Below are 25799 nucleotides of genomic sequence, written 5' to 3'. Positions count from 1 at the left end.
GGTTGAATGCTACCTGTATTGCTACTGAATTTATACTATATAGATGAACCCGGGACAATGGGAAGCGCACAAAAGAGCGATGGGAGGTGCATTGTTTCTTTTTACCATTATGTTTTATTTTATTTTACGTGATCGCCTCGAGGCCGGTCGGACAAGCCGGCTCGAGGGCGCCTGCAACTATGAGCCTCATCAGAACATCAATGAGAAGAAGACTGAGAAGACCGACTTTTTGCCTCGTTGTGCCCCATTTGAAGTCATTATCTGTACGTATACAAAACTCAAATCCATCCTTCAACTACACAAAATCAACTCTTCTTCTTCCATTCACCGACTCATCCGCCCTACGACCAACGCCCATAACTCATTCCCTCTCACACTCGCTGCGCGCTATTTACGACTGACGACTATAACACCATGATAAGTCGTGTACAACGCTCTTTTGAAAACTTTGCTTTGCTACAGGCTGCCTCAGAGGGCTCTGCTGCCGCAGTGCGCGATGCACTCCAGTCTGGAGCTGACATTAACGCGTCTGACAACTCTGGTAGAACTATTCTGACATGTGCTCTCACAGCCGACAGGTGAGTCATTCTCTAACGCGTTGAAAACTTACTGAATCTCACTCTGCGGGCTCAGGTGGGAGACTATCGACGCGTCTGACGCGTCGTTTTTGTCTGAGGACCGTCTTCAAGTCCTCCGCATGGCTGTGTCGCATCCAGAAATCTCATTATTCACGCTGAATGCGCCTCAAGACTCGATAAACGATGTAACTCCTCTTGGCATGGCAGCTTGGCTTGATATGCCCCAAGCTGTCCAAGTTCTTCTAGACTGCAGCTCAGGCGCTATCTCCGTCGACGCCGAGGACACGGATGGTGCGACACCTCTCATGTGTGAGTTTCGTCCGACAGTTAGCACATTTTGAATTTCAATTGACGGCGCTATGATAGACGCAACACGCGACGGCAGGTTGGCTGTCGTCCAGCACCTGGTACGTTATGTTTAGCTCGCGCGGACTTCAGATACCTAATCACTATTCGCTAGCTTGCTCACAATGCTAGGCCCGATCTCAGAGACAGGAATCATCGATCTTCCCTTCAATTCGCTTTACCCCATCCGCGCGTCTTGTGGACATGTGAACAGGCGCTACGCAATTACCGTCTTCGTGAATATCAGGTAACCGATTTGTAGCGCATGAGTCTGGGCACAGGTACTGATACGTCGTAATAGAACGGAAACAAAAGAGGTCTTTGCAGGCCTAGCATCGCTATTGACCACCTATCACCGCAAACCTCCACTCAGCTCAACCTTGCGCCAAGCATTCCACCCGCCACGACTTTCTCATCTGATTCTATATACCTCGCGACCGACTCTGTTGTACAAGCTGTACTTTCTGCCGATCTTTCTGTGTTGTACCCCCTGTTGTTTTCACAATCTTTTGAACCTTCCCCATTGGACCCCGGACCGATTCTCATAAATGTGCCCGATCTGGAAGGATGGAGCGCCATCCACTATTGCGTATCTGTACCAAATCCCTCTATCGAGATCCTCGATGCCCTGTATCGCGCTGGCGCCGACATCAGCTTGTTCACTACCGGCGAGCACTACACGCCTCTCCACTGTTTTGCACGCCTCGCACGCGTCTGTGACGACATTCCAGAATCACCCCAGTTATTGTATCAATTCGCTATCCATCTTATCCGTGATCTTCGTGCACCGCTCGCGGCACCTGACAAGCATGACGAAACTTGTATTCATGTAGCCGCTGAGCACGGCGAATGTATTGATGTACTCCTCGCTCTTCTTGATTGTGACACCACAGGCACCATTCGCAATCTGCGCAATTCCCGAGGGTGAGTTCATTTGTGTTTCATGTTTCTCCATCAAGGCCATAACAAATTCGCCACAGCCTTACAGCCTTCGAAGTCGCACGCCCAATCTTCCGTTCCGCATTTAGTCCTGACGGACAGTTCATCCGTCCGGAGTCGTCTCTCTCTGTTCGCACCATAAGGCCAGGAACGTCGAGTTCTATCACATCTGTCACCTCTTTCACGGACCGCACAACCCCACTTTCCCCACCCACGGTCCGCATTTCTAATGGCCCGGCTTCCCATCTTCCTCTTGATTTTGATGTGACTGCATCCGCGGACCGCTTGCTTGAAAACTTCACCCTACTCTCGACCGAAGCGCAGTTTGTCCGTGACCATGAGGGGCTGGATCGCCTGGCGAGCGTGGTGAATGAGACCTCGCAGCTCGGGTACGATGTGCTTGCCCACTTCAGAGGGCAAGTAGACGATGCCGCAAGTGACTTACGCGATATGCGGGCATCTCTCAACGCTATCGATCATTTGTGGAATACAACTTCGAATGACGTGGAGGAACACCTTCGTGCACTTCCTGATGGTCGGAGTCTCGAGCGCTTCTCAGAACGCAGACGTTCGCCTAGGGACTCTGAAGACTCACAAACCACTGCAGTGGAAGTTCAACCAATTTACGTCAAGTCTATCCTCAAAGAGACAGAACCCAAGGTGTACGCTGATGCTTCTGTTCTTACCGATCCTTCGGCACCTCTACCTCTTGAGACAACATCTGCATCGGGCGCACGCACTGTTCCTTGGCCTGAGTGGTTGGATAGCTTCATTCTCAGTGCAGACTCCACGACGTACAAAGCGCACCTCGCGAATCTCATTGAAATCGAGCGTGAATTATTTTCGCGCGAGACGATGAGCTCTCTCGAAGAAAAAGTTCCCAACAAGGAGACCAAGCTCAAGAGCCTCCTGCGCAGTCGCAAGCGCTACGAGAAAGTTGAGAAAAGTGGAGCTTCGAAGCTCAAGGCCTGGCTGAAGAAGAAAATCGTGGCGGAGAAACCTTTAAAACTGCAGATTGCGTATGACCTAGACGGCGAATGTGCAGTCGGGACGGAGGTTAAGGTGGACTTCAGGCAACCCTCTGTCACGATCTCAGATTCAGAGAAGCCCTCAAGAGTTCCATCGTTGTCCCCGTCTCCTTCAAGCGATAAGGTTCACCCCTCCCAGATGGTCCTCTCCGGTGCAAGTCGTGACTTGTCGAGTATCGACGAGTGCCTTCATGGAGTATGTTCAGTTTCCGTCATCACAATTTATGTGACTAATGAACTTGTTCTAGGTTGACCATCTGATTTCTACTGCCTGTCATTCAATTTCCCGCGCCGAGCGCATCATCAAGCGCTCCATTAAAACGCGTGAAGCAATGATACAAAATCTCCGTTCGCGGTACCCTCCTGTCTACAACCCCATCTTTGCATTCTCCCTTGCCCCCTCTGTATATCCTGAGAACTCCTCGCGCTCCTTCTACCTCTCTCCCGGTAGCGCCACCTCCTCGCGATGCTCTTCCGCTCAGTCCTCAAATATATCTCTAGCCGCTACCCTACACGATGACGAAGACGAAGACTTACGAGCATTGCGCAGGCTCCTCCTGCGAAAAATTAGCGCACACATCGACAGCGCTTTTGACGAGATAGACCGCGCAAACGTATGGTTACGTATCGTCAAGAGTGTACTGCGCGACCTCAAAACGCGGACGACAGCATAGGAAAAGGACCCAGAAATCAATTGGACGCATGTTGTATGTTATTTGTGTAATGTATCTGTAAATATTATTGCTTCATCTATAGACTCGGTAGCTCATCGTCCCATCTGCATCTCCCATTGCATCTGTACACTGTATATACGTACGCATCTCGTAGACACTGACATATGTTGTGTTACTTTTTCGATATTCCATTGCTTTGCCTTCGTTTTAGAATTTTTGTGTTGGTGATAATAACTTGCAGATGAGCAATACACACAAGATCATGTTGAAATTGCGCAGGATCCTGCTACTCATCGATGCATCATCAATGTAATTACATGCAAACAGCTATACTGCAATTGAAACGATAGATGGATTTGATAGACAAGCAAAAAGGTTGGCAAGTCAAAATGATTGGCGCAAATCTTATCTAGGTAGGAATTCGATCGAGTGCGTTCCCTCGATTGAATCAAGCTCTATAGACTTCCCATCTTCGTTGCGGATTTGCCCCGCTTATATCAGTTCCAGGGTCTATCAGTATTTTCGTCGATGAAACACATGTACATCTGTTAGTTGCGTTTCAACCTATTCCATTCATATATGAAACTTTGGTATCGTGCCGACAGAATGCGATCCATCATCTTGTTGAGCACGTTCTGTGGGCTCGGGACAGCGTAGCGGAGATAGGCAGAGGTAGGCGCACTGGTGTGGCAGTTTGTTTTTGTTGAAACAAATCGTACCAGGCCTAAGCGACAGGGATTATGTATGTCCTTATCACCATTGCTAGCGTAGTCAGCCAATTTAACATCGTTTATCAGGTAGAAGCATGCTTGAACTCTGCATTGAAGCAATAGGGTTGTCCTATGAGAACATGGCTCTGTGCATGCACTGCAAGTCGGTCGCTAATGTCGAAAAATGGACCATCCACCCTGGTTAGTTACGAGATGCTGCTATTGAGTCAGAAGTGAGTTTCTAGTACAATTCCGCAGTGACACAACACAGCGTTGGTCTGCCAAGACCTACTTTTTATTTTAAATCTACTTAAATACGGTATATCAGCACCATGATGAAAACCCTAAATGAAATTCTCGTGCTTCCCGCAGATGACAACCCGACAAGTGTTACTCACTTGTAGCGTGTCTCTTACTACACATTACTGCTAATCGACACAAGGTCGTGCTCCTGGAAGATGATAGTGGTGAAGGACGGTCCAGCATCGGTGTTGACTGCGAGTTGAGCGTCATGCTCTCGGACACCAAGGATGAGACGTGGTCCTAGCACGAACATCTGTACAAGCAACAAAATTTGAAGAACACCATTATAAACCTCAGCGCCCGCGGATGATGAGTTCTACAGAAATGATTAACAGTCACAAACACGAACTCGATAACATATCAGCTTACATATAAATTTGGAGAGAAAGCACCGAGGCCAATAGAACAAACAGCAACAAAACTAGAGCATAAGGAACTTCAGCGGAAAAAATGACCACATTAAAATTAGGAGCTCACAATACGAAATAAATCATGTGAATTTTTGTTAACACCATGAAACAGTTTGTAATGGTCCCTCCTGTTGATAGTTGTTGCACTTCACGGAAGTATTTTACAACAATCCAGACTGCAAGACACAGTGCAAGAACCCCCCATACAGTGCAGAGGATCCATGTCATGAACATCAGAATTTTGACAACTCCATTGAGGTCATATTGACATAGATAGGTGCCGGACAGGATAAACTCCTCTGATATTCAACCGATAAGCCTTGCATGCTTCAGTCTTTCATTTATAATCGAAGCTTACCTCCAGAAATATAGCTGCTTCCTATTGCGGCGAGCACTACGCAGGTGATTGTGACAGGTAGGAAGATCGCAATGAGGAAGACGAGCATCTTCCTGGATCGCCGATACATGGCATATAACCGACTGCTCACGATGACTTGCATGATGTTTCATTCGAGTCAATACCACTGGGGCAGTGGAGTTGGGCAGCTTACCACACAATATGGCAATTATCACCACGGTCATCCAATTTTGTGCGAAGTACATGACATTGCCTGAAAGATTTAATCAGTTAGCGATGAGCGTAGGAGGACCAAGAGACTCACAGCTGTTGAAGTCAGTATGTTTACTTAACAAGCCAGTCTAGGTGCTCACCCCTACAAAGGAGTGCAAGTGATTAAATGGGAATGGCAGGTACTAGCACAAGACTTACTCCATCTGATACCGACACCGACGGAAGACCCGCTGATGCCATTGGTGAGAAGAGACAAAAACAGTGGATGTGAGGAGACATACACAGCACAACAGCGCTATTTACGATAATGACCGATTAGCACAGCGCCAACTGGTAAGCCTTGCAAACATACACGGCGTATGGTAGTCCAGCGTAGCGCACCTAGAATGTATTGAAGTCAACACAACTGGCCAGCTGCGCTTGCAACATAAGCTACATACGCTGAGATATAAAATGGTCATGTGGGACCAGCGTTGTCTCTACCTCGTGTTCATTGTATACACCAGCTGCTGATATGGCAAATTGCTCACCCAGATCAGTTCTAACTATAAAACCATTGTTAGTAAAACGGTTGTTTGCTCAGATGATAGCATCAACCTACCTCTTGTCCAAATGTCAGGGCTGGAAATATCGTGAGCACATCAGTCGTTCCGCAATACTATCTTGCTCACCCCAATCGTATACGACCGCAGTAAAGGAAGCGACTGCAAAAGCGTGGTTGAGGTTAAATCAAGGCGTCCACAACACCCTGTACGAACCTAAAAAATAGCTGCACAAACGATATGAATTAATTAGCGGCCACCACTCGGGTCCATCTGATATAACAGTCATATTGGAGGGAAGGGTCTAAGTGAGTGTGATGGACATATGAAGATGACGTTTGCGCTAGATATACCACCGTCCGGCGCTAAGTTTGTCACCGAATAAGCCATATGAGGATGAATGTACTTTCCTGCCACATCGGTTGACCAAAGTAAGTAGAATGCAGAGGCGGAATCTTTAATTGAATCAAATTGAATATGCAAAACGCAGTGTTGAACACGAGGAATACAACACCTCGAAATTTTGAAAAGCTGTTCATTGGTTCCGGAACTTGATTAACTTGATTCTCAAGAGCCTGCCGCATTTGCATCAGCTCAGGAGTTCCATAGTATCACATGACGACATCAGCCTGACACAGGCTATTGGGTGATGCAGCCTATCTGTCGCCTCGTGCACACGTCTCACCCACCGGCTATAGGCTCATAAGGGCCAAAAATTTGGTAAGTATAGTATGACATTGGTGCAAAAAGCGGTGCATGACGCATGAGTAATCCATCAACCACATGGCGCATCAACAAATTACACAACCCGGTTGGCAACCCATTGCATGACTGCTCTAGCCTTCAATATATATAACGCTATCCTGGCTGGATGGCTCAAACGAGAGCCACGAGGTGTACAACCAGGGAGCCCAACTTACTCGTTCTAAGAATGTTACAAGACCCTTGCTCGATGTCATGGAACGTTGCACTCTGCCTTATGATGATGAAATGTTTTTTTCTTTCCTGTAGAACGTGATGTCAACTAAATAACTCACCGTGTGAGAATGTCATCACGGGCAGGGCCTGGGTAGAATCCGCGAGGTAGTCTGATGGTTGCAGCCTTGTGGCACGTCTAAAGACGTTGGATACCGGGACCACACATGATGCCAATCACATCACATAATGTTTGCACTGACAGCGGTATATCAAGAAAATCACGTCGTGGTTCACAATTGGACTCCCAGTTTGTTTAGCGAGCCGCTTATGGAAGTACAAACACAGCCACGGTACTAACCATACACCCGACCTGGCGCAGCAGTAGCTACCCGTCTAGTGCTCTGCCTGTGTTGTTTTCACGACTTTTGTACCATACTAATAGCTTGAACTGGTATGTAAATGTACTAGACCTCGCGCTGGACGGTGCACTATTCACCAATGATACACAATCCCTCTAGCTTTGTTTGCTACTGGCGAACACTAATGCGCTCTAGCAAACCTCTTCAGTATTTTTGTACGGCTTACACTCGTTTGTGCTCCGGTTGTTGTATCGTTACATATCTGCCATCTCATTGCCCCACTGATAGCATTAATATTCCACGCGCTCATATGACGAAACCTGTATATAAATGCATTATTATTGGCTCTCCTTGATTTTGATTGTCCACGGTAACGTTTCATCCAGCGGTCATTCCTGTCGGAGCATAGTGGCCATTCGGTCAGGGACTTCGAGCAACGAGTTTTACTATCACCAAGTGCACACATTATTCGTTCCACAAGCCGCACTACTTCAGTTTCCTCCATGTGGTTTTCATTACCAGTACAGCCTGGGATCTGCCCCATGGCTTCGACAGGACTGCGGCATCCGTGAAACGCCTGCCTGAAAACGTTACTCTACCCTGAACATGTGCATCTGTTTGTGCGTAGGTATCATCATAGGCATATGAAAGGACGCTTGCCTAGGAACTTTGAAAATCGTAAACCAATGCAACACAAGCTCAACCAACTTACGTCGAGTTTGTTCTCAAAGGAACGAAATACAAGGAGGACGTCGATGCGTCGGTTCATGTGTTACTGCCAGAGACAAAATCAGCGTCCAGCACACATACTGCCCCTTGGTCCAAGTGGTTGAATAAACTTCATCCTCAGCGCAGACTACACGACGTACAGAATGCACTTCGCGAATGTCATTGAAATCGAGCGCAAATTTTTCTCTCGCGAGATGATGGGCTCCCTCGAAAAAATAGTCCCCGTCAAAGAGACCACAATTAGGAACCTTGTGCGCAGTTTCGAGCGCCACGAAAGAGTTGGGAAGAGCAGAGTATCGACCCTCAAGATATGGATGAAGAAAAGCACCTGGCAACTGCGAATTGTGCATGGTCTGGACAGTAGTCAAGGTGGGGGTTCCTCTCCCTTGCAAGTTGTCTGACAAATACCTTCATTATCCCAGATTACCTATCATGTTCTATGTCGACTGCCTGCCATTCGATCTCCTGAGCCGAGCGCATCATCGAGCGCATCATTAAGATGCGTGGTGCCATAGTTCAAATTTTGGAAGACACCTAGCTTCAAGGGCTGGGCCCGGGGAAAGAACACGACTCGAACACACGCCCATAATAGGTTTTGGCCACAAAAGGAGCCAAGGGCTTCTTCGAACGATACAGACCGATTGCTATCGCAGGCCAGTGGTGTTCTTTCGCTTGATCCGGTATCTAGACTTATGCTGGAACATGATGAGTGTATGAGAGGCATAAGACAAATCGCCCACTATAGACACTGAACAGCGATCGGATATCACAAGGCAGGGTGTAGATTAGCGCAGTCAAAGCGCAGTAGTCTGATGGTTCCATGACAACCTTGTACACGGAGAATCAAATTTCAAAGTTCCTTGGATTGGATTGGATTGGATTGGATTGCACATTCTTCCAAAGTTGGAACCTATTTTGTGTTGTTATCCACTGCGTTGTTCGGCCTCAGGACTTTTCAGGCCGCAACCAGTCTCTCGAGATTCCTTTGCGTCTTCTGGAAGTAGTAGTATCACTTCTCATAGGAGACCAAATGTTCTCCGAGGCATTTTGGAGCCATCAAAATCGTCAGCCACTGTTGACAACAGAACTACAATGTAAACTTGACAGTTTCACTGGTAGAAGCGCCACATGCGCATGCTTCCATGTCATCAGTTGGTATCTCCGTGCGAGATCGATATCACAACTTTGTGGCTGTCTCTCGTAAGATGCTCCTGATCATTCCACCCACGTGTGAACTAGTAGTGATCTTCGCAACATGATATTCCAGTCCTATGATGAAGAAAAGATTTATTTCATCCGTGCTCCCTGGATATAATTACTCAAGACAACGACTCACCAAGTGACCATCACTTGGAGCGTCTCCAGTACTACGTATCATTGTCAATTGACCGGCATGACACGCTGACATGCTCCTGGAAAGCAATCGTAGATATGCCTGTTTCTGGATTGGAGTCGGCTATGAGCTTGGCATGATATTCTCGAACGCTAAGGATGAGGCGTGGACCCAGCACAAATAACTGCAAGCTCCAGAAGGATTCAAGAACAGCAAATATGTATCCCATGGAGGATGCATCCTATGAGAATGATGAATACTGGTCACATGCAGATCTGATAGATCGGCGTACAATAGTCGAGGAGTTATAAACAAGCTGGAAGCAAGAAACAGTGGCAAAGCTAGCATGTACGCACCTTCAGCGAGAAAAAAACAACCACACTCAAGTTACACGCTCACCTTACAAAGTAAGCTGCGTGGGTTTTCATCAACACCATGAAGCAGTCTCTTATAGTCCATTCATTCGATAGTTGTTGCAGTTCACGGAGGTGTGTTACAGCAATCCAGACTGCAAGACACAGTGCGAGGGTCTCCCACATAGTGTACAGTGCCCAGGCCATACAACCTATAATTCGGGTGTTTCCCTCCCAGACATAGGTGCACTGGTAAGTCCCGGAGAGGATGTATTCCTCTGGGATTTGTCCATGAGCACGTGCATTGGTTCATTGTCCGCAATTCAAAGCTCACCCCCTGGAGTGTGACTGATTGATATTATTATCATCACTGCGCAGGCGACCGTGACAGGCACGAAAATTACAACAAGAATCATGAGCATCCTGCTGGATCCCAGATACATGGCATGTAACCGGATGATTATGAGAACTTGCATGATGGATCAATATTGTTGAAGTAAGTATTGCAGCTAAGGAGCTCACCACCCAGAACCGCGGTTACAACCATAGCCAACCCATTCAATACTGCGTAGATAATATTGCCTGAAAATAGTCACCGATCAGACTCAGGTGATCAATCACGTCAAACGCACTCACATCTATCACAATCGTTATAATGAAATCACAACCTGGTAGAAAATCTCACTCACCCCTACATAGCAGTGCATTTAGCTGCATGGATTCGGAATGACAGGGATGAGTGTAAGATCACGCACTTCATCTGTTGTGGAGACCGACGGAAGAACTCCTGCATGCTACTGGTCAGAAATAAACACGGTGGATGTGAGGAGACATACGTAGCATGGACAGGCTGATCTCGAAACACATATTATTAGTACAGTTTCCACTTGTTGGTATTGCAAACCCACACAATATATGGTATCCCAGCACAGCGCACCTACAATATTTTCGTGTCAACGCAAATTTCCAACCACACTTATAAAGCTGCATACCCAAAGATATAGAAAGGTCATGAGGGACCAGCGTGGCCTCTGCCCATATAGTTATACCGTGGTATTGCTCGTCTGATCGATGGGACATTACTCACCCAGACTAGTTCAATCTGGTATTAAACCATGCTTTGAGTGTGATGGCCGCTCCAGTAATGACATAAACCCACCTCTTTCCCGAATGTCAGTGCTGGGCGCAATGATCATAAGGCTATCACTGATTCTTTAAGACTACCTTGCTCACCCCAATCATATACCATCGCAGTAGAGGAGGCAACTGCGAAACCGCAGTCAAGGTTAGGCACTGTGACTGACACCATCTGACTGACTCTCCACGAACCTACGAAATAGCTTGAATTACGAAACGAAACAATTAGCGGCCACCAACTGGGATCATTTGAGATTAGCGTCATGATGAGTTCGAGGGACGGTGTATATGAGTGAGTGGCGAACTTTATGGACGTTGAGTTCAGCGCTTTTGTCGCCAAAATAGACTTTATATTTGCTCCTGGTATTGGATGACCTAGGCAAAATAATGCGGACTACAACGTGTTAACCGGCGTAAAGTATTTTGATACATGTTGGCAAGCATCAGGCCTCAGGTCTAGACTCCACATCACATTTGCAGTGTCATCCCATATGTGTTTAGCCTATAACATTAGGTTATAGCTCCATGACGAGGAAGTGTGGATGAGGAAACGGGCGCATTGGATTAGCTATTGGCGGATGACTTCGAGTCGGAGGCGCTGCAGAAGAGTGGGAAAGGCTAATGTGTTTCAAGCTATTCTGTTTTCATTTTTTCCTGTTATGCTAGCAGAATGCGACCTCCGGATCCTGTGCAGCTATTAGCTAGCTAACAGTGTGTTGCAAGTGAAACTGCAGGAGGTGAAGAAGACGTTTAGACCGCATTTGGTTACTTATTACACTTGAAACACCGAAGAAAAAATCTCGTGCACCGTTTCGACAATTCGCATTGTGCCGGCATGACAGTAGCTTGAAACACCACCTTTCCCACTCCTCTGCAACGCCTCCGACTCAGGCTCATCCGCCAATAGCTAATCCAATGCACTCATTTCCTCCGTCATCCACACCTCCTCGTCATGTAGGCTAAACACATGTGGTGGTGGGTCCATAATGCAGACCCGATGCTTGCCAAGATGCACCAAAGATACTTTACGCTAAATTCATCATGTAGTTGATGGATTGGCGCTGCATCAATTTGCAGAGCCATCATGATGTATGGCATCATCCTGCGAATTGATCCGGGTGGAAGTACTGTTAACGGATTGATGCTGTGACGTGCATGTGGTTATGTTTTTCTCAAGTTCCGCACGTACTTACTACTAGCTTTGTTTCTGTCTCTTGCCTTCAGTTTGCGAATGACGCTCCAGAGCTTGTGGTGCGCCGACCTACATCTTTCAACCGCTGCTCATTGTTTCTGTAGGATTCATATTCTATGGCCAGAAGTTCCGATACTCGTTGGTGCTCTTCATATTTCCTTGGGCGTGCAGATACTGGGAGGACGCCTCATCCTTAGTGTTCGAGAATATCACGCAAAACTCGTCGCTGACTCCGACGGCGAAACTAGCATGGCTTCGATTGTCTTCCGGGAGCGTGTACATGTACCAACTAGCAATACTGTGTAGGGCGATACTTGCCAAGTGGTCTGCAGAGAGGACACATTTGGTCGAGGATCTGTCGTGATGATTATTCAAGAAAGCGATCTGTTCACCTCCTGACCTTTAGAATTACAAGAGATACCTGCACACTGCAATGCCGTACTGCATGATGTCGAAATCAAAAGCACGACTGTCCACAGTTCCGAAAGGCTTTTGGAAATGTAGGCGGCTCTTCCGCTATCAGTGACTTGTATGCTATATGAAAACATGGTTCAAGATCGCTACAAGAAATAGAGACCATATAATAGGTACAGTCCTTACCAATATGAAAAGAAATCAACAGACTTGGCCATCTAAAGCTGTTTACTCGACTCTAGTATATCTTTCAACGAGATATTGCTCCTCTCACACATTCCGCGGAAAAGGCTACCTTCCATTTTGAAAAGATTGGATGGAGTATCAAATTCCTTTGATAGTGTGTGAATATTAACCACCAAGAGGCATTCGAATCAACCTACAGCAACAAGGCCAGCGTCAAGAACCAGAATCCGGTCATATGAAATGATAGTACGAAGTCGGTCTGAAGTATCATCGCATTACATCATTGCACCGAGAGCACAGAAGATAAAAACGTACGGGCAATACAAAGTAGCGTGCGATCCTGGAATTCCGTCTGGATAGTGTGCTGGATCTGGCTATCAGTATCGAGATCGACAGAGGCTCTGAAAAAAAATTCAACATCAGGCATCCAGGAGAAGAACACATGACTAACGTGGCCTCATCAAGCACAACGACTTTGCAGTCTTTCACCAACGCACGAGCCAGACTGAGCAGAGATCTCTCCCCAACGCTGAGATTCGCTCCCTCACTCTCAATAGTACTGTCAAGGTCGTAGCGATTGGTGGGAGCTTGCTCGCTCCCGACGCCATCACTAGAAGATGACTGTTTCGAGGTGGTACTAGAATCAAGCAGACAAGATCGATGCAGCGCATCCCATAGCACCGCGTCACTGTGTTGAGAGAATGGATCCAGGTTGGAGCGTATGGTCCCTGGGGATCATTTAGCACTTCGCACAAGAGCACGTAGATCTACGATACTAACCGCTAAATAGAAGGGGCTATCGAGTTCGTACGTTAGTCCTGTGTTAGATCGTACAGGGAAACTTTACAGACGTCTTGTGGGATAATCGAAATCTTGGAGCGGAGATCTTTAAGACCAAGTGTGGATATATCGACACTAGAAAGGATAAATCAATCAATATTCGTCACGAGTAATGATCCACGTACCCATCAATAGTGATTGAACCATCAGACACCTCAACAATTCGAAACAGTGCAAGCATCAACGAAGATTTGCCAGCACCAGTCCTGAGGGGACATCGCATTAGCTTACATAGGTAGATCCAATAAACCAGCTAACCTTCCAACGACGCCTATCTTTTCGCCTCCCCTAATCTTGATGGAGATGCCCTTCAATACGTTGGGAAGGCCCGGCCTGTAAGCCATCTTAACGTCGTTGAATTCGACGGCACCATGTTCAGGCCATTGCGTCGGGGGCCCTCGTTCTTCGATCTCATACGGAGCCTCTTGAGGTACCGTATCGCCTGCGACGTACTGTACCACTGCGAGATGTCAGTAAGAATTGAGGTATGATGGAATTGGGGGCTCACATCGCTCCACTGAATTCATGTAATTCTGAGGCGAATAACAATTTAATAGCCCATGGGAGATGGTAAGAAAAGCCTTACCTCAACATCTGCTGTCTGTCTGGTTACCAGACTACACATTTGCGACAGCGAGGCTGTGACAGAGGTTAATCGATCGTATATACTGTAGTGGCGGCATTGGGAGACCCACTGGTATACGTCAACACCAACCCTATCTGAGCGGCGTTTATCCCGGAGACGTCGATCACCGCGAGAAGAGCAACCTATTGAGATCATATCGAGCAAGCACGATGTATCTGTCATTGGGTAGACGCCTACAAGGAAAACTAATATGGCTCCCATGAAGTCCAACCTCATTGCAAGCCATCTGAGGGAAGGTGATGAATAACGACCGCCAAGATATGCATAACTTGAAGGTTACTTGCCTCTGGTTCGTGACCACGAGGAATAGAGCTCTGTCCTCCAGATCAATGTAGTATCTATTGGCAGCAATAAACCTCTTCATTTCTCCGTAGCTGCGGATTGTGGGCAGTCCTGTTAAGGTCTCCGAAAAGTGGGCATACAGAAGAGAGCGAAGCATAGAGTCTGATGACCAACTTCAACGGAGGCTTTCGAGTCAAAAATACAATAACAAACCCAGACGCTTGACTTCGCGAGCACCAGCTCGATAAAAGGCAGCAAAGTAGCCGTAACCGATAGCAATGAAGAACACAGCAATAACTAGACAAGCATGAGCCATACCCTCGCAGATGATATCAATATACTGACCAAAGTACGGTTCAAGGATAGAAACGATGATGACAGAGCCAATCACGCTGGACAGCATGATGACAACTGGATCTCCAGTCAGTTTCTATAAATGAAGCGTGCGGCTAACGTACGCAATCTCGTTGATTCTGGACCACGGATAAGTTACATCTCACCATGCAGTGACAGATGACTCACGTGGTAGTTGATTGTCGATACCTGGATGAAATGTTTCAGCAAGTATAACATAGCACAAATAAATGAGATGCTGACCGTCGATATCTTTGCCAAAAATGCTTAGGATTCGGCCCATAGGCTACAGGAACACGATAAGCATTGGTTTTAGCGCTTCCATATTCAACCACTCACTGTAGTGTCAAAAAAGGACATAGACGCATGGAAGACGTTGCGTACGGACTTGTGGTGCAGGCTTTGAGATGCATAATATGAAATGAAATCCATTCCAGCACCACTGCAGCAAGTTGTGTTGAGCGAGCGTGCCGCCATCAGCGATAGGGACCGACTTACAGCAAGCACATGAAGATCGCTTGAGCAATCCCTAGACAGCCGTACAGCGTTTGATAGAACGAATTTGGTCTGTCGAATTTGCTGCACTAGGATTTAGAAAAGGAATCAAAGGGTCAATAAAAAGACACTGACTTGGCCTCCCACCAAACTAGCGTGTACGAGTTCAAGATCTGGCTTCCCTGCATCGCAAGCATGAAGAGAACAAGCAGGGGAACTGTTATTGAACCGCGTCCCGCAGCCAAGTATGTCCAGTACACTATGAGACCGTTTCAGTCTAGGGAAACATCTCAGATGAACTTGATCGCACCTCCCCAGGACACAGAGCCCGTCGACCGCTTCTCTTTGACGATCAAGCGACCTTCGAGTTTCCCACTGCCAGAAGCCCGTTCTCTGGCTCTTTCTGACTTCAGCTTCACATCCTCGATCGTAATGCCTGTCTGCGGAGTGACTTCCTGGTCTTCCTGGTCTGCATCTTCCCCCTCCGACGTATGGCCACCGAACTCTAGGTCCAAACGCGCAAAATCACCACCTTGAGAGACCAGATCCTCATAGGTTCCACTCTCTGTGATGACGCCGTTGTTCAGGGTATAGATGTAATCTACCTGGGAGAGGAAGTGGATCGCATGCGTGACCAGAATGACGGTAATGCCGCGATTTCGCAGGGCACCCACGATGGCATCTTGGAATAACGACTTTCCGACATGAGCGTCCACTGAAGGCATTCTTCAGTATGTTAGATATCATATAAATCACATAGCTCGCCTGCTGAGAGTGGGTCATCAAATATGACGATTTCAGGTTCAAAGTACAGGGCACGAGCAATGTTGACCTGGGTGGAAGATGAAGATCGATTCTGATCGGATGCAAGCCAAGAACTCACTCTCTGCTTTTGGCCACCGCTGAGATTGATTCCCTTTTCTCCGATCTGAAATAACATGAGCAGCGATATCAAGTTGAATTCATTCACATACCTCAGTCAAATCCCCATCTGGGAGCAGTTGGAGATCTGGAAGTAGACAAGCGGTTTCAATAACGCGCCAGTATCTGTCCTCCTCGAATGGTTGACCAAAAGTAATATTATCACGCTAGAGTAAGATTGTTAGAGGTATATTTGCCTTTGTTAGGGTGACATTATGCTGACCAATGTAGCATTCTGGATCCATGCGGTCTGCGGACAATATCCAACGCGACCGCCAAACGAGACATGCCCGGAGACCTTCCTCATCTCACCTATCAGTCCTTGCAATAAACTGGACTATTCATAGGTGAGCAGTCGCGTCAAGAATTTCATTCGACGAAGTTACCTTGCCGCTCCCAACAGGCCCAACTACAGCAACAAGTTGACCTCGTGGAATTGTCATGGTCACATTCTTTACCTGGAAAGGAGGTGTATCTTTTCCAGGAGCAGGCTTTTCCTTCGCCATGTCCTCTTTCACACTCCTGCCCTTACCCCTCGATGGACCGCCGCGTACACCCTTCGAGCTAAAAGCCTCACCAGAATCTCTTTCATAGGACTCCCACTCAAATGTTGCGTCCTTCGTCAAAAGCGCGAGTTCTTGGTCCTTGTCAATCAAGAGTGTATTTTCGGAAATAAGCTCCGCGTGGAACACCCGTGTGAGCCGCTGAAGCGCGCTGGATGCATCGGGGATAGCCGATAGAGCACGAGGCATGAACATCATTGGTTGCCGGAGAAGCTATTTGTCTCTCGATTAGGTCGGTGTTCATATCCGCCGCAAAAGACAATTTCACCTGGAACAAACTCAGCGAACTGAATATGACAGCAACGTTGAAGTCATGGGCTGTGAGGGTGTACGTGACGAAAGCTAGTGTGGTAGCGAGGACTGGCAGCGAAGTCGCGAGCGCCAAGCTGTGTATATTTAATCAGGAGGCGTCACCATGCTATACACATCTGGACTTACTTCGCCGAAGTTAGATGAAGAATCCATCGAATACCATGCAGTTCCTTCTTTCGAAGGTCGAAAATTCCTGAGCAATGTTGGTGAGTATGTTGTTGACCTTCCTTGACGTCATGCTTACTTTGAAGGAAAGGAACCTCGTATGAAAAGTACTTGACGACCCGCATAGCCCCTATGCACTTCAGTGTCCTTACACGTCCCAGTTGCCTCAAGGTTACGTACCAAGTACTTCTAGCAGAACTTTAGCTCGTTGATCAGTCCACTGCATTGACACTAAGCGAATACGATGTTGCAGTGTCATTAACCACTGTTGAATCGGAATCATGAGTATGAACAGTGAGAAACCAGCGAGTGCAGATGGCCCGAGCTAGTTTTTAAGTGCGGTTAGAATAAACTGAACTTTTCACGGCGTACAACAAACTTCAGTCAAGAGAATGATTAAACAAACTGTGACCTGAATAGGCGCGGTCCAGGCTTAAGGACAGTAAGTCATTTCTAAATCTGAATGTCAGATTCTATATACTGACCTGCATGCTAGTGACGAGGAACAAACTACAAGTCAGTCGACAGCAAGAGTGTAGTGCTTGAGTTTGCAACTCACGAACCACTGCGCACACGCGTCAACCCTGCTCACATCAGTAGAAATATGATTCACGAGCGTAGCGTTGTTGATTTTAACGCGCGCTTTGCCCGTCAGGTTCACTCCACGCTCGTAAATACATGTTATCAGCGCGGCTCTGGCCAGAACCCCTGTTGCCATCGAACGCCAAAAGAACTTAGGAACATTAGGTGAGCCGAGTGTAATTCATAAAATTTTACAAACCTGGTGGGTGCAGATGCTGGCCACCACAGTGAGCCCAAAGAGCCCAAAGGCCATGGCAACTCCACGACCGATATTAGGGCCAGGTGTTCCTGCAATGATTGCAGCGGAACGCTCCTGCGCAAAGAGAATGATTTGCTGCCAGGGGAGGACAGGCGTCAGAGGCTACCACAACCAGAACAAAAAATTGTTATTTACCCGAAGGACAATTGGACCCATGAGCTGCGCAGTATCACCAAAGACCTGACAAGTGTTGTTGTACATTGATTATGACAGTAATAAATGAGAGGAAAATTCGTACCTTGAATATACCTCCAATCCAGAACATCCCACGAAAGACATCATTCAAAGCCCAAGCGAGGCTGGCCTCTTTCCGCCCTTCGGATTCTCGCCAACGGTTCTGAGATGCTGCATATCGCTCAGACCAAGTCGCGCCTTGTTTCTGGTCATTCCTTGAAATTGCACGCATGGCCCAGCCGGTACGTTTGAGGAGAGACGGTCTGAGCTCCCCACTCTCAAGTCGTGCATTCCATTCGGCTGCTGCCTTAACACGCTGCTGCCATGCAGCTTCAAGTTTAGTGGCGAGGACGGCTGACTCTCGGGATGGATCCATTTTGTATAGATCAGATGCTTGTAGTGTGCGCTGATATCCGAGAATCTGGATGTGTGCATTATAGCAGTATACGTCGGTATCAAGGTGTAATGACTGACCGTTATATCTGTGACCCAGGAGTAGGTGAGCTGAGAGAAAATGGAAGCATTGGCCAAAGGCGTCAGCTGTAAAATATCATATTATTAGAAGGGTCCTCCAGAAAATCAGCGTAGGGGATTGCATACCGCTGCATCCTCCAGAGACGGGGGAGCTGGAGGTGGCGGGTCCTTAGGTAACCTGCCCGCGGCTCGATGAACTTCGGAGGACATTTGTTGAAAAATAGTTTACTTACCACAACTGCCACCATTTTCGACGAAAGTTGGTATACTCATCACCAGTGTCAAGCTGAAGGTTTAAAGGTTGAGGGTTGGCTCCTTTGATCTCCTCAACCTTTTCCTTGTCCCCCTTCGTAGATTCTTCTGACAGTTGGGAGTTCATACGGAACGAGATGGGAACAGCGAATACTGGGCCAGGCTTGCTGAGGAAGATTCGGAGCACCATCGGCCTATTATAAATACACATTGTCATTACATGAAGATAAGCATGAGGCGTGCCGTGTAAGCTAGCTTGAAGAAACCTCACGGTCACCTAGGTCACCTGTCACTCCATCAAACGTCCAGTGAGACACGAGGGCTGAAGAATACTTGTGACCCAGGAAGAGAGCTGAGGATCAAGGTCTATGCCAGACAAGTGACCGCCGCCAGTATCTCAGCTTGCTCGTAGTTGTTTTGCATCGAGCGGCCTGAATTCCTAGTTGAACTCTACTATAATAGATCATTAGAGCTACCAGCTGTGATAAAGTTATACACTAGCTGAAAGCGTGTCGTCGATGGAAGTCGCTGTAATTCGGCACCGAGGCTTGCAGCTGGCCAGAAGACTCGGATATTCTGTGATATTATATATCAAGAGGTAGCACCTCCCTCATACCGAAGAAGTTCATGAACGTCATACTAGTACATTCAAGTTGAAAGTTAATCAATTGATTCCTTTACGTACCCGGGTCTGAGTCAGATCACCACGGCAATCTCCTACAACCTCATTCAGAATTTCAGGCTAACGGTTGCTTTTTCGTTCACATGACTCCAGCTGGTTCTTCGTTAGTCGTCATAATTCAACCAGCGCCCTGTGTTGGCTTGAAATTCTTCAGTATCACTTGAGTAGTCTCAACTTTTCCGTGCCTGCTGACATCCCAGTTGGAGACAGTGCAATGTGCATTGATGATCGTGTTTCATGAATTGTTTTCATGCCGTTGTCTAGTAGACAGGTCAGGGCACTGATTGTATCGTCGCTAGGTAGAATGGCGGAAACGAGCATGCTGTCGATGAGGCTCTTCGATTGTCCTGGTACAGAATCTTTGCTCTGACCATTATGAACATATGCGCGTCTCTTGTGTGAGTCTTCTATTGCTTTGTCCCACTGAACTCATTCATTGCTGCCGCTTACTATCCCAGCTAATCGCAATTTCACACCGGACACCTTGGTCCGAAATTCTCGCAGTACTTTCTATCGATAACTCTTTTTGGCTGTCGCAAGTATTGAGAGAGGGATCGAAGCCAATAAGAAGCAATGTGGCATAAGGCCGCCATCAACCTCTCCCTCCCGCCACCATAGCCAGGCCGCCTTTATGTTGTATGCTATTCCTAGTAGAAATTTCCGTGTTGCAATTCATTGCTAATGCTCTAGTTCGCAGTGTGTACTGCCATCTCAGATCAACCATACGTATTCTCATCGGCAGCGCCCAAAATCACTGAGCCGTGCGATATCCGCAGTACCACACCGCACCTCGGACACCTGTGGCACGTATATATAGTTTAACGGTAAGCGCCCCGATGGGATGAAGAGACTTGTCGACCATTGTGACTCATAGATTCATCATTATAGTATCTTCCAAGTTCATCACCGTCCGTCATTGATACTGTTGACGAGCAAGCCAGTCAAATCAATCTCATCTTGGGAGGCCCCTCGTTAGATGTGTATATATGTCGAGTGGCTGGAATTCAGGTGAAATCGTGATATCAGACATCGCAGGACTGAGTGCACGAGAATCAAATGCCAATGGGCTTGGTAAAGATAACAACCCTGAAGAGCAACCGGCAGATGGCATCAAAAGATCTGGAACAACGAGACCAAGAGCTGGTGATACAGACGCAGACGCAGACGCACTGGCAGAAGACGGAAAATAAATTGAATGTGCTGCAGTCGGTCCCACAATTTGAGAGGAATCATCACACGACTGAGGTGCAGATAGCGCAGCATGCATCATTACAGGTTGATTGAAACGAGCAGATTTATTGGGTGAGCGATATGCTAGAAGGTCAGACCGCGCGTGTGCCTGAATGCTCTCTATGTGTAGATTACAATCCCGGATATGCATCAAGAGAGTTTTCGGACGGCTAACAAGCCAAATCCGCTGTGGGTCGTGCATGCCAGTAGCCCACACTACAATAAAACGCGTCAGAAACAAATGGGTAGTGCTTACCTGCTCCCTTAATCGCATTCTCGTCCCGTACATGGCCCCGCGATCCAAACTGTACCTCCCGCTCATCATGAACCTGTTCTGCCGCAACATAATTTTCGAGTTGTCTGGTGCAGATTACTTTAGCCTTCTGCTGCGACATCGACGCTGGGCTCTCATAGCCAGGGTGTTCTACGAATTCTGCCCACCGCCAGCCCCGATTGGTACTCCGAGTTTTCTTCCTGCCACTACTAGCCATGAGATGACGGTCGTGAATCAGTGCTGACGAAGGAGAGCGAGAAAAAAGAGCGGGGCTACATTTTGCACCAAGAACCACAGGAGTGGGGGCACGGGGAATCCGCATGTATTATTACCAGCGCTGGCTGTACTCGGTAGAGGACTGTTTATTGAGATTATTGTGCGATTCAGTTTACATTAATACATCATGGCAAGAACGTAAAACTCACCTTGATCAATAGAGAAACATTTAGTATAAGGAACAAGGACCATGGTACCTGACACGTTCACGTTCAAGTGAACTTCGCCGACTGTCGCCGACTTTCACACCCTTAAACTTTGCGTTCACTGAATGGAACCACGGTCAGTGATCGGCAGAACACCGGGAGTAACATCCGTCATCCTCGGCGCCGTTGTTGAATTAATCACCTCGATCTCATCCAGAATAGTCTGTCGTATCATTCCTTCTTTCACCCAATCCAACTTTTTGAAATCAAAAGCATTTTCCTCCAGCACTTCGTCAACGTTTAGAACTTCTTCAGTCTTCTTCGATTCTTCGAGAGCCGCAAATTTGGCATCAGGCAAGATACTCTCTGGACTAGCAAGGTCATCTGCATCACGAGGTTCGGCTGAGAGCAGAGGTGCCCACGCAAATGATGCTTCAACTGCAGCTTTTATAGCACTTTGGTATCGAAAGGTTTGCATGAATTTTGCTGAGTGTCTCAAATGTCTTAACTGAGAGATTCCACCGTCGAACGAATTGTGTTGTGCTGAAATCAGAGGATGTGCGCTCTACTTTGCCTGTATGTTTTATTGACCAGATTTAAGTTACATCTCTGCGAGTCTGTAGACTGTGTCAGATGTCGGAAATTTGCGAAAGCGGTTGCAATGGGCGCCCATTTAGATGCCGTTGAAATGCTGCCTGAAATGGCAAGGCAATTCTGATTACGCCCTGAAACGTTAAGAGAATTCTGATGGCTGAGTTTCAATCAATTGTAAGGCGTGATGTGACATCAACGTCGTTCCCCTTATCATTCTATCAGTACCCAATAGTGATTTCTTCTTGATTTCTCCATCCTTCCACTGTCATATAACACTGTTGTTTTATTATTCTACAAAATGGCCCCCAGCTGCACAAAGTTATGTGAGTTATGCGGTCAAAAAATCAAGCCGTGAGGTTGGACCACTCATAGGAAAGCCTGCGAGATGAATGCAGAAAAGCGACGCTGCGATCAAGTTGTTGTAGATGCAATCCAGAATGAAAAAGGTATGTTGATTTTGAATCGGTTCTCAAAGCTGACTGTAATCTGTAGATCTTGCAGTGAACTCTGTACTTGATGGACGACGGACAGCTCAGCCTAGTCGCGCTCATACACCAAGTACATTTCCTGTTATTTGACATCCGTGATTTGTATGAGCCTCTCTCCCAGTTGAGGCGAGAGTACCCCAGTATGACATCGCACACGACTTTGATGTAGACTTTGGCTTGATTGGTGAGTCTATTAGCGCGTGTTTCATTGACTACTCTGAACCGTCGCTATTGCTACAATAATGACACTATCGATTTTCAGACCCTCTTGAACGTGAATTTGTGGATGCAGCAGCACTCCCTACCTATTCGCTCGATGATATTAAGGTTGAGCACCACCCACATAGTGGGATCGAAACGAAAGTCCATGCATTCAGTAATTTCCATCGTCGTCCGGCAATCTCTTCAGTTGACACCCCTCCTGATCACCACCCTTGGTGCCCTTTTCAGTCTCGGCTTGAATTCGAAGTTGCCGAGTTTGCTCTCGAGGTTGGACTAAACAATGAACAGACAGACCGTCTCATCAATATTTGCCATCGTTGTTCAGTCAGAAAGGATAAATTCATGCTTAGGAACTATAAAGATATTCACAGTAAGTGGGATGCAGCGTCCCACTGGATCACTAAGGTCCTTATATTCGTTTCTACTGTATGGCGCCAGATTTGACCTTTCTCAAAGTACAGTTTATGAAAGAAGTGATATCTGTGCCTTATAACAGCGAGATGCAGGCATTCGATGTATACTATAGAGACCTTTGGGAGCTTGCTACTGATCTCCTTCGGGACCCCCACCTTTTCCCTCACTTTATGTTCGATGCACAGCGCTTATCAAAGTTTGATGGGCAAACATTTGTCCCCTTTGTAGATGAACCTTACACCACACAAGACTTTTGGGATGTGCAAGTATGTATCTGATGGTTTTACTTTTGATTTTATATATGAAACATTGTACATTTGTAGTCACAACTACCACGAGATGCGAAGCCACTAGCTTTCATCTTGTACGCCGATAAAACAAGGCTGTCATCATTTGGCACTGTGAAAGGTTACCTGGTTGTTGCACGCTTAGCAAATCTACCTACTGACATTCGGAACGGACGAGGTGTAGGTAGTGGTTACATTGTAGGATGGCTGCCAATTGTATGACCTGCCATTTGTCTCTCATTGTCAGCACTAACGGTGGGATTGTGATATTATTAGGTGGCGGAGGATAAAGAGCATGCTGGGAAGCTGAGCTGGGTGAACTTCAAAAACATGGTTTGGCATGAGTCATTTGCGAGAATCACCTCTTCTCTGGCTTCGAAATCAAGGACCGGACAATGGTATTCTTGCCTAGATGGGATCAATCAGTGGTTCTTTCTCTGTCTACTTATTTTATCGGCTGATTATGAAGAACAGTAAGTATAAATTGCATTTTGCTCGTAGTATTTACATTGTGCTTTCCCTAACGAAAATTTACAGATGTGTCATGTCGCTTACTCGAGGGGTCATGAGCCTTTGGCCATGTCCCATTTGTCTCATTCCTCGAGATGAGCTTTGGGATACCTCACAACGATATCCTCGCCGAATCACGAACACATCACGTGAAATTGTATTGGCTGCACGGGAAAAAGATACCTATGAAGAACTAGAGGAACTTCTCAAACGATATGGACTTCGCGATGTTACTGTGAGTTTTGTGTCTATTATTTGCGAAGCTATTAATACAACATATTTTTTCAGAATTCACTATGGGCCATCCAGTACTCGGATGTCCATCGAGCATTGTCACACGATTGATGTCACTACCACCATGGTGGCCTTTGGTCACATCATTTCTGGGCCGAGCTGCAAAAGTATTTGGCGAGTCTCGGAAGGGCAAAAGTAGCCCAGGTTGATAAGAAGTGCGTCACTTTCTTTTAATTGTGCTATCTAACATGTTACCCTCTTCTAATATATCTATAGTTTTGCAGCATTTCCGCGATGGCGAAACTTGAAGCATCTGTCACAACCCAATAACGAATTAACGCTGGGCAGAGACTAGGACTCAAACACAAGATAATCACAAAGAGGATAAGGCAGCAGGTACGTCTCGGATTGCTCACTAGGAGATACAAGAGGTTTGAACTAAAGAACTACTGACTACAAGATACTACCTATATACACATATTTGTAACTGAGATCGAAACTGAGTCTGAACTAACTACCAATCAAATAATAAGATGATATCGTACGATTCTATATATAACTATGATGTCATGACATGTGCCGCAGCAACTGTAAGGTTCTGGAACATTCTGTCAGGGTCGTTTGGAATAAAGTTTAGTCCGGCATACTCCGATAAGTCACGTGACTCATTCATAGGTTCTTTAGGTAACTCTACAATAGACGCCGTTGTTGGGACATCTTCAACTATAAATACTTTCTTAGTAACAGGCGCTGTGACTGGGCGCTTAAAGGACTTAGAATTTAGGAACGTATAATGGTTCGTATTTGGAACTCGTGACATTACCCCCTCTCTAGGTTGAGCGTCATCGCGAAAGACATTTGGGCGGATAAAGTTTCGACGCCACTCCAAGAATTCTTGTGTTTCGAACACCGATTTATTAATTTTGCGGGGATTCAATGCCTTCGGATTTTGCCGGTGAAATTCTTGTATTTTCAACCGCGCATTCTCGAGGTTCTCTTCAGGTTCCCATGTCGCTTCTTCTATCGGATATCCTTCCCACTCTACTAGGTATTGGAGTTTTGATCTGTGCAGTCTCGAGTCTAGGACTTTTCGTACTGTCCATTCGGAATCGCCTTCTGATACAATCTCTGGCGGCGGACGATGATGTGGAGGTCTTTGGATTAAGGTCGAGGGGGAATGCGGAGTGAGTAATTCTACATGAAATACTGGATGGATCTGATATTTTGCTGGAAGTTTCAGGCGGTAATTTACATCACCCGTCTTCTCAAGCACTTCGAACGGACCAAGTCTTCGGTCGGAGAGTTTCTTATTTGGTCTCTTTTGATGAATATTCTTGGCGTTGAGCCAGACCATGTCTCCTTTCTTGAACTGTGGTGCGTCTTTTACTCCTTTATCGTAGAA

The 25799-nt window shown here is 46.7% G+C and overlaps 8 protein-coding genes across 8 annotated transcripts; 2 read left to right on the top strand and 6 right to left on the bottom strand.

The window, feature by feature from the left end:
- Window positions 1-19: 19 nt before the first annotated feature.
- On the top strand, window positions 20-3852 carry HD556DRAFT_1326085 (uncharacterized protein). The gene is made up of 7 exons (XM_041301534.1): window positions 20-578; window positions 634-887; window positions 945-985; window positions 1039-1170; window positions 1225-1847; window positions 1904-3086; window positions 3139-3852. The coding sequence occupies exons 1-7, from the start codon at window positions 415-417 to the stop codon at window positions 3562-3564; spliced, it is 2823 nt and encodes a 940-aa protein (XP_041166373.1). The 5' UTR covers window positions 20-414; the 3' UTR covers window positions 3565-3852.
- A 714-nt stretch (window positions 3853-4566) lies between these two features.
- On the bottom strand, window positions 4567-6462 carry HD556DRAFT_1326064 (uncharacterized protein). Its single transcript, XM_041301533.1, is given in 13 exon segments — window positions 4567-4998; window positions 5055-5286; window positions 5346-5480; window positions 5539-5598; window positions 5743-5745; window positions 5756-5788; window positions 5840-5853; window positions 5911-5939; window positions 5999-6037; window positions 6089-6103; window positions 6160-6179; window positions 6230-6262; window positions 6317-6462. The coding sequence occupies 13 exon segments, from the start codon at window positions 6387-6389 to the stop codon at window positions 4938-4940; spliced, it is 747 nt and encodes a 248-aa protein (XP_041166372.1). The 5' UTR covers window positions 6390-6462; the 3' UTR covers window positions 4567-4937.
- A 3011-nt stretch (window positions 6463-9473) lies between these two features.
- HD556DRAFT_1436937 (uncharacterized protein) lies at window positions 9474-10268 on the bottom strand (the record flags this gene model as incomplete). The annotated part of the gene is made up of 4 exons (XM_041305626.1): window positions 9474-9680; window positions 9732-9780; window positions 9839-10070; window positions 10127-10268. The coding sequence occupies 4 exons, from the start codon at window positions 10266-10268 to the stop codon at window positions 9474-9476; spliced, it is 630 nt and encodes a 209-aa protein (XP_041166371.1).
- Window positions 10269-10522: 254 nt separating this feature from the next.
- On the bottom strand, window positions 10523-11332 carry HD556DRAFT_476432 (uncharacterized protein). Its single transcript, XM_041310718.1, has 7 exons — window positions 11122-11332; window positions 11026-11058; window positions 10952-10971; window positions 10880-10894; window positions 10785-10823; window positions 10629-10729; window positions 10523-10579 (listed from the first exon to the last, which is right to left on the bottom strand). The coding sequence occupies exons 1-6, from the start codon at window positions 11192-11194 to the stop codon at window positions 10664-10666; spliced, it is 246 nt and encodes an 81-aa protein (XP_041166370.1). The 5' UTR covers window positions 11195-11332; the 3' UTR covers window positions 10523-10579; window positions 10629-10663.
- A 955-nt stretch (window positions 11333-12287) lies between these two features.
- HD556DRAFT_1261442 (ABC protein) lies at window positions 12288-19686 on the bottom strand. Its single transcript, XM_041299055.1, has 42 exons — window positions 19543-19686; window positions 19022-19493; window positions 18915-18966; window positions 18789-18854; window positions 18379-18735; window positions 18276-18320; window positions 18081-18215; window positions 17859-18032; window positions 17785-17791; window positions 17679-17731; window positions 17480-17624; window positions 17379-17429; window positions 17261-17327; window positions 17091-17208; window positions 16646-17035; window positions 16483-16596; window positions 16313-16426; window positions 16222-16266; window positions 16095-16170; window positions 15649-16053; window positions 15474-15597; window positions 15342-15422; window positions 15183-15285; window positions 15087-15129; window positions 15012-15032; window positions 14948-14962; window positions 14835-14900; window positions 14703-14786; window positions 14477-14651; window positions 14385-14433; window positions 14257-14329; window positions 14148-14200; window positions 14070-14094; window positions 13820-14021; window positions 13687-13767; window positions 13573-13636; window positions 13502-13517; window positions 13173-13449; window positions 13037-13122; window positions 12919-12980; window positions 12722-12867; window positions 12288-12655 (listed from the first exon to the last, which is right to left on the bottom strand). The coding sequence occupies exons 2-41, from the start codon at window positions 19255-19257 to the stop codon at window positions 12754-12756; spliced, it is 4464 nt and encodes a 1487-aa protein (XP_041166369.1). The 5' UTR covers window positions 19258-19493; window positions 19543-19686; the 3' UTR covers window positions 12288-12655; window positions 12722-12753.
- Window positions 19687-20674: 988 nt separating this feature from the next.
- Window positions 20675-21548, bottom strand: HD556DRAFT_1523297 (uncharacterized protein; the record flags this gene model as incomplete). Its single annotated transcript, XM_041309212.1, has 2 exons — window positions 20675-21168; window positions 21209-21548. 2 exons carry the CDS (start codon window positions 21546-21548, stop codon window positions 20675-20677), a joined length of 834 nt encoding a protein of 277 aa, XP_041166368.1.
- Window positions 21549-21766: 218 nt separating this feature from the next.
- HD556DRAFT_1436934 (uncharacterized protein) lies at window positions 21767-22126 on the bottom strand (the record flags this gene model as incomplete). Its single annotated transcript, XM_041305625.1, has 1 exon — window positions 21767-22126. The coding sequence occupies one exon, from the start codon at window positions 22124-22126 to the stop codon at window positions 21767-21769; it is 360 nt and encodes a 119-aa protein (XP_041166367.1).
- Window positions 22127-22540: 414 nt separating this feature from the next.
- On the top strand, window positions 22541-24508 carry HD556DRAFT_1532868 (uncharacterized protein; the record flags this gene model as incomplete). The annotated part of the gene is made up of 10 exons (XM_041309536.1): window positions 22541-22565; window positions 22668-22688; window positions 22735-22800; window positions 22852-22914; window positions 22993-23322; window positions 23391-23632; window positions 23690-23833; window positions 23930-24126; window positions 24191-24398; window positions 24452-24508. The coding sequence occupies 10 exons, from the start codon at window positions 22541-22543 to the stop codon at window positions 24506-24508; spliced, it is 1353 nt and encodes a 450-aa protein (XP_041166366.1).
- Window positions 24509-25799: the final 1291 nt, after the last annotated feature.

The sequence above is a fragment of the Suillus plorans genome (assembly GCF_016647745.1).
Source record: "Suillus plorans strain S12 chromosome Unknown HD556scaffold_3, whole genome shotgun sequence".
Classification (NCBI taxonomy): Eukaryota; Fungi; Basidiomycota; class Agaricomycetes; order Boletales; family Suillaceae; genus Suillus; species Suillus plorans.
Note: the sequence above shows the minus strand (reverse complement) of the source record. Positions and strands in the feature narration are given on the sequence as shown.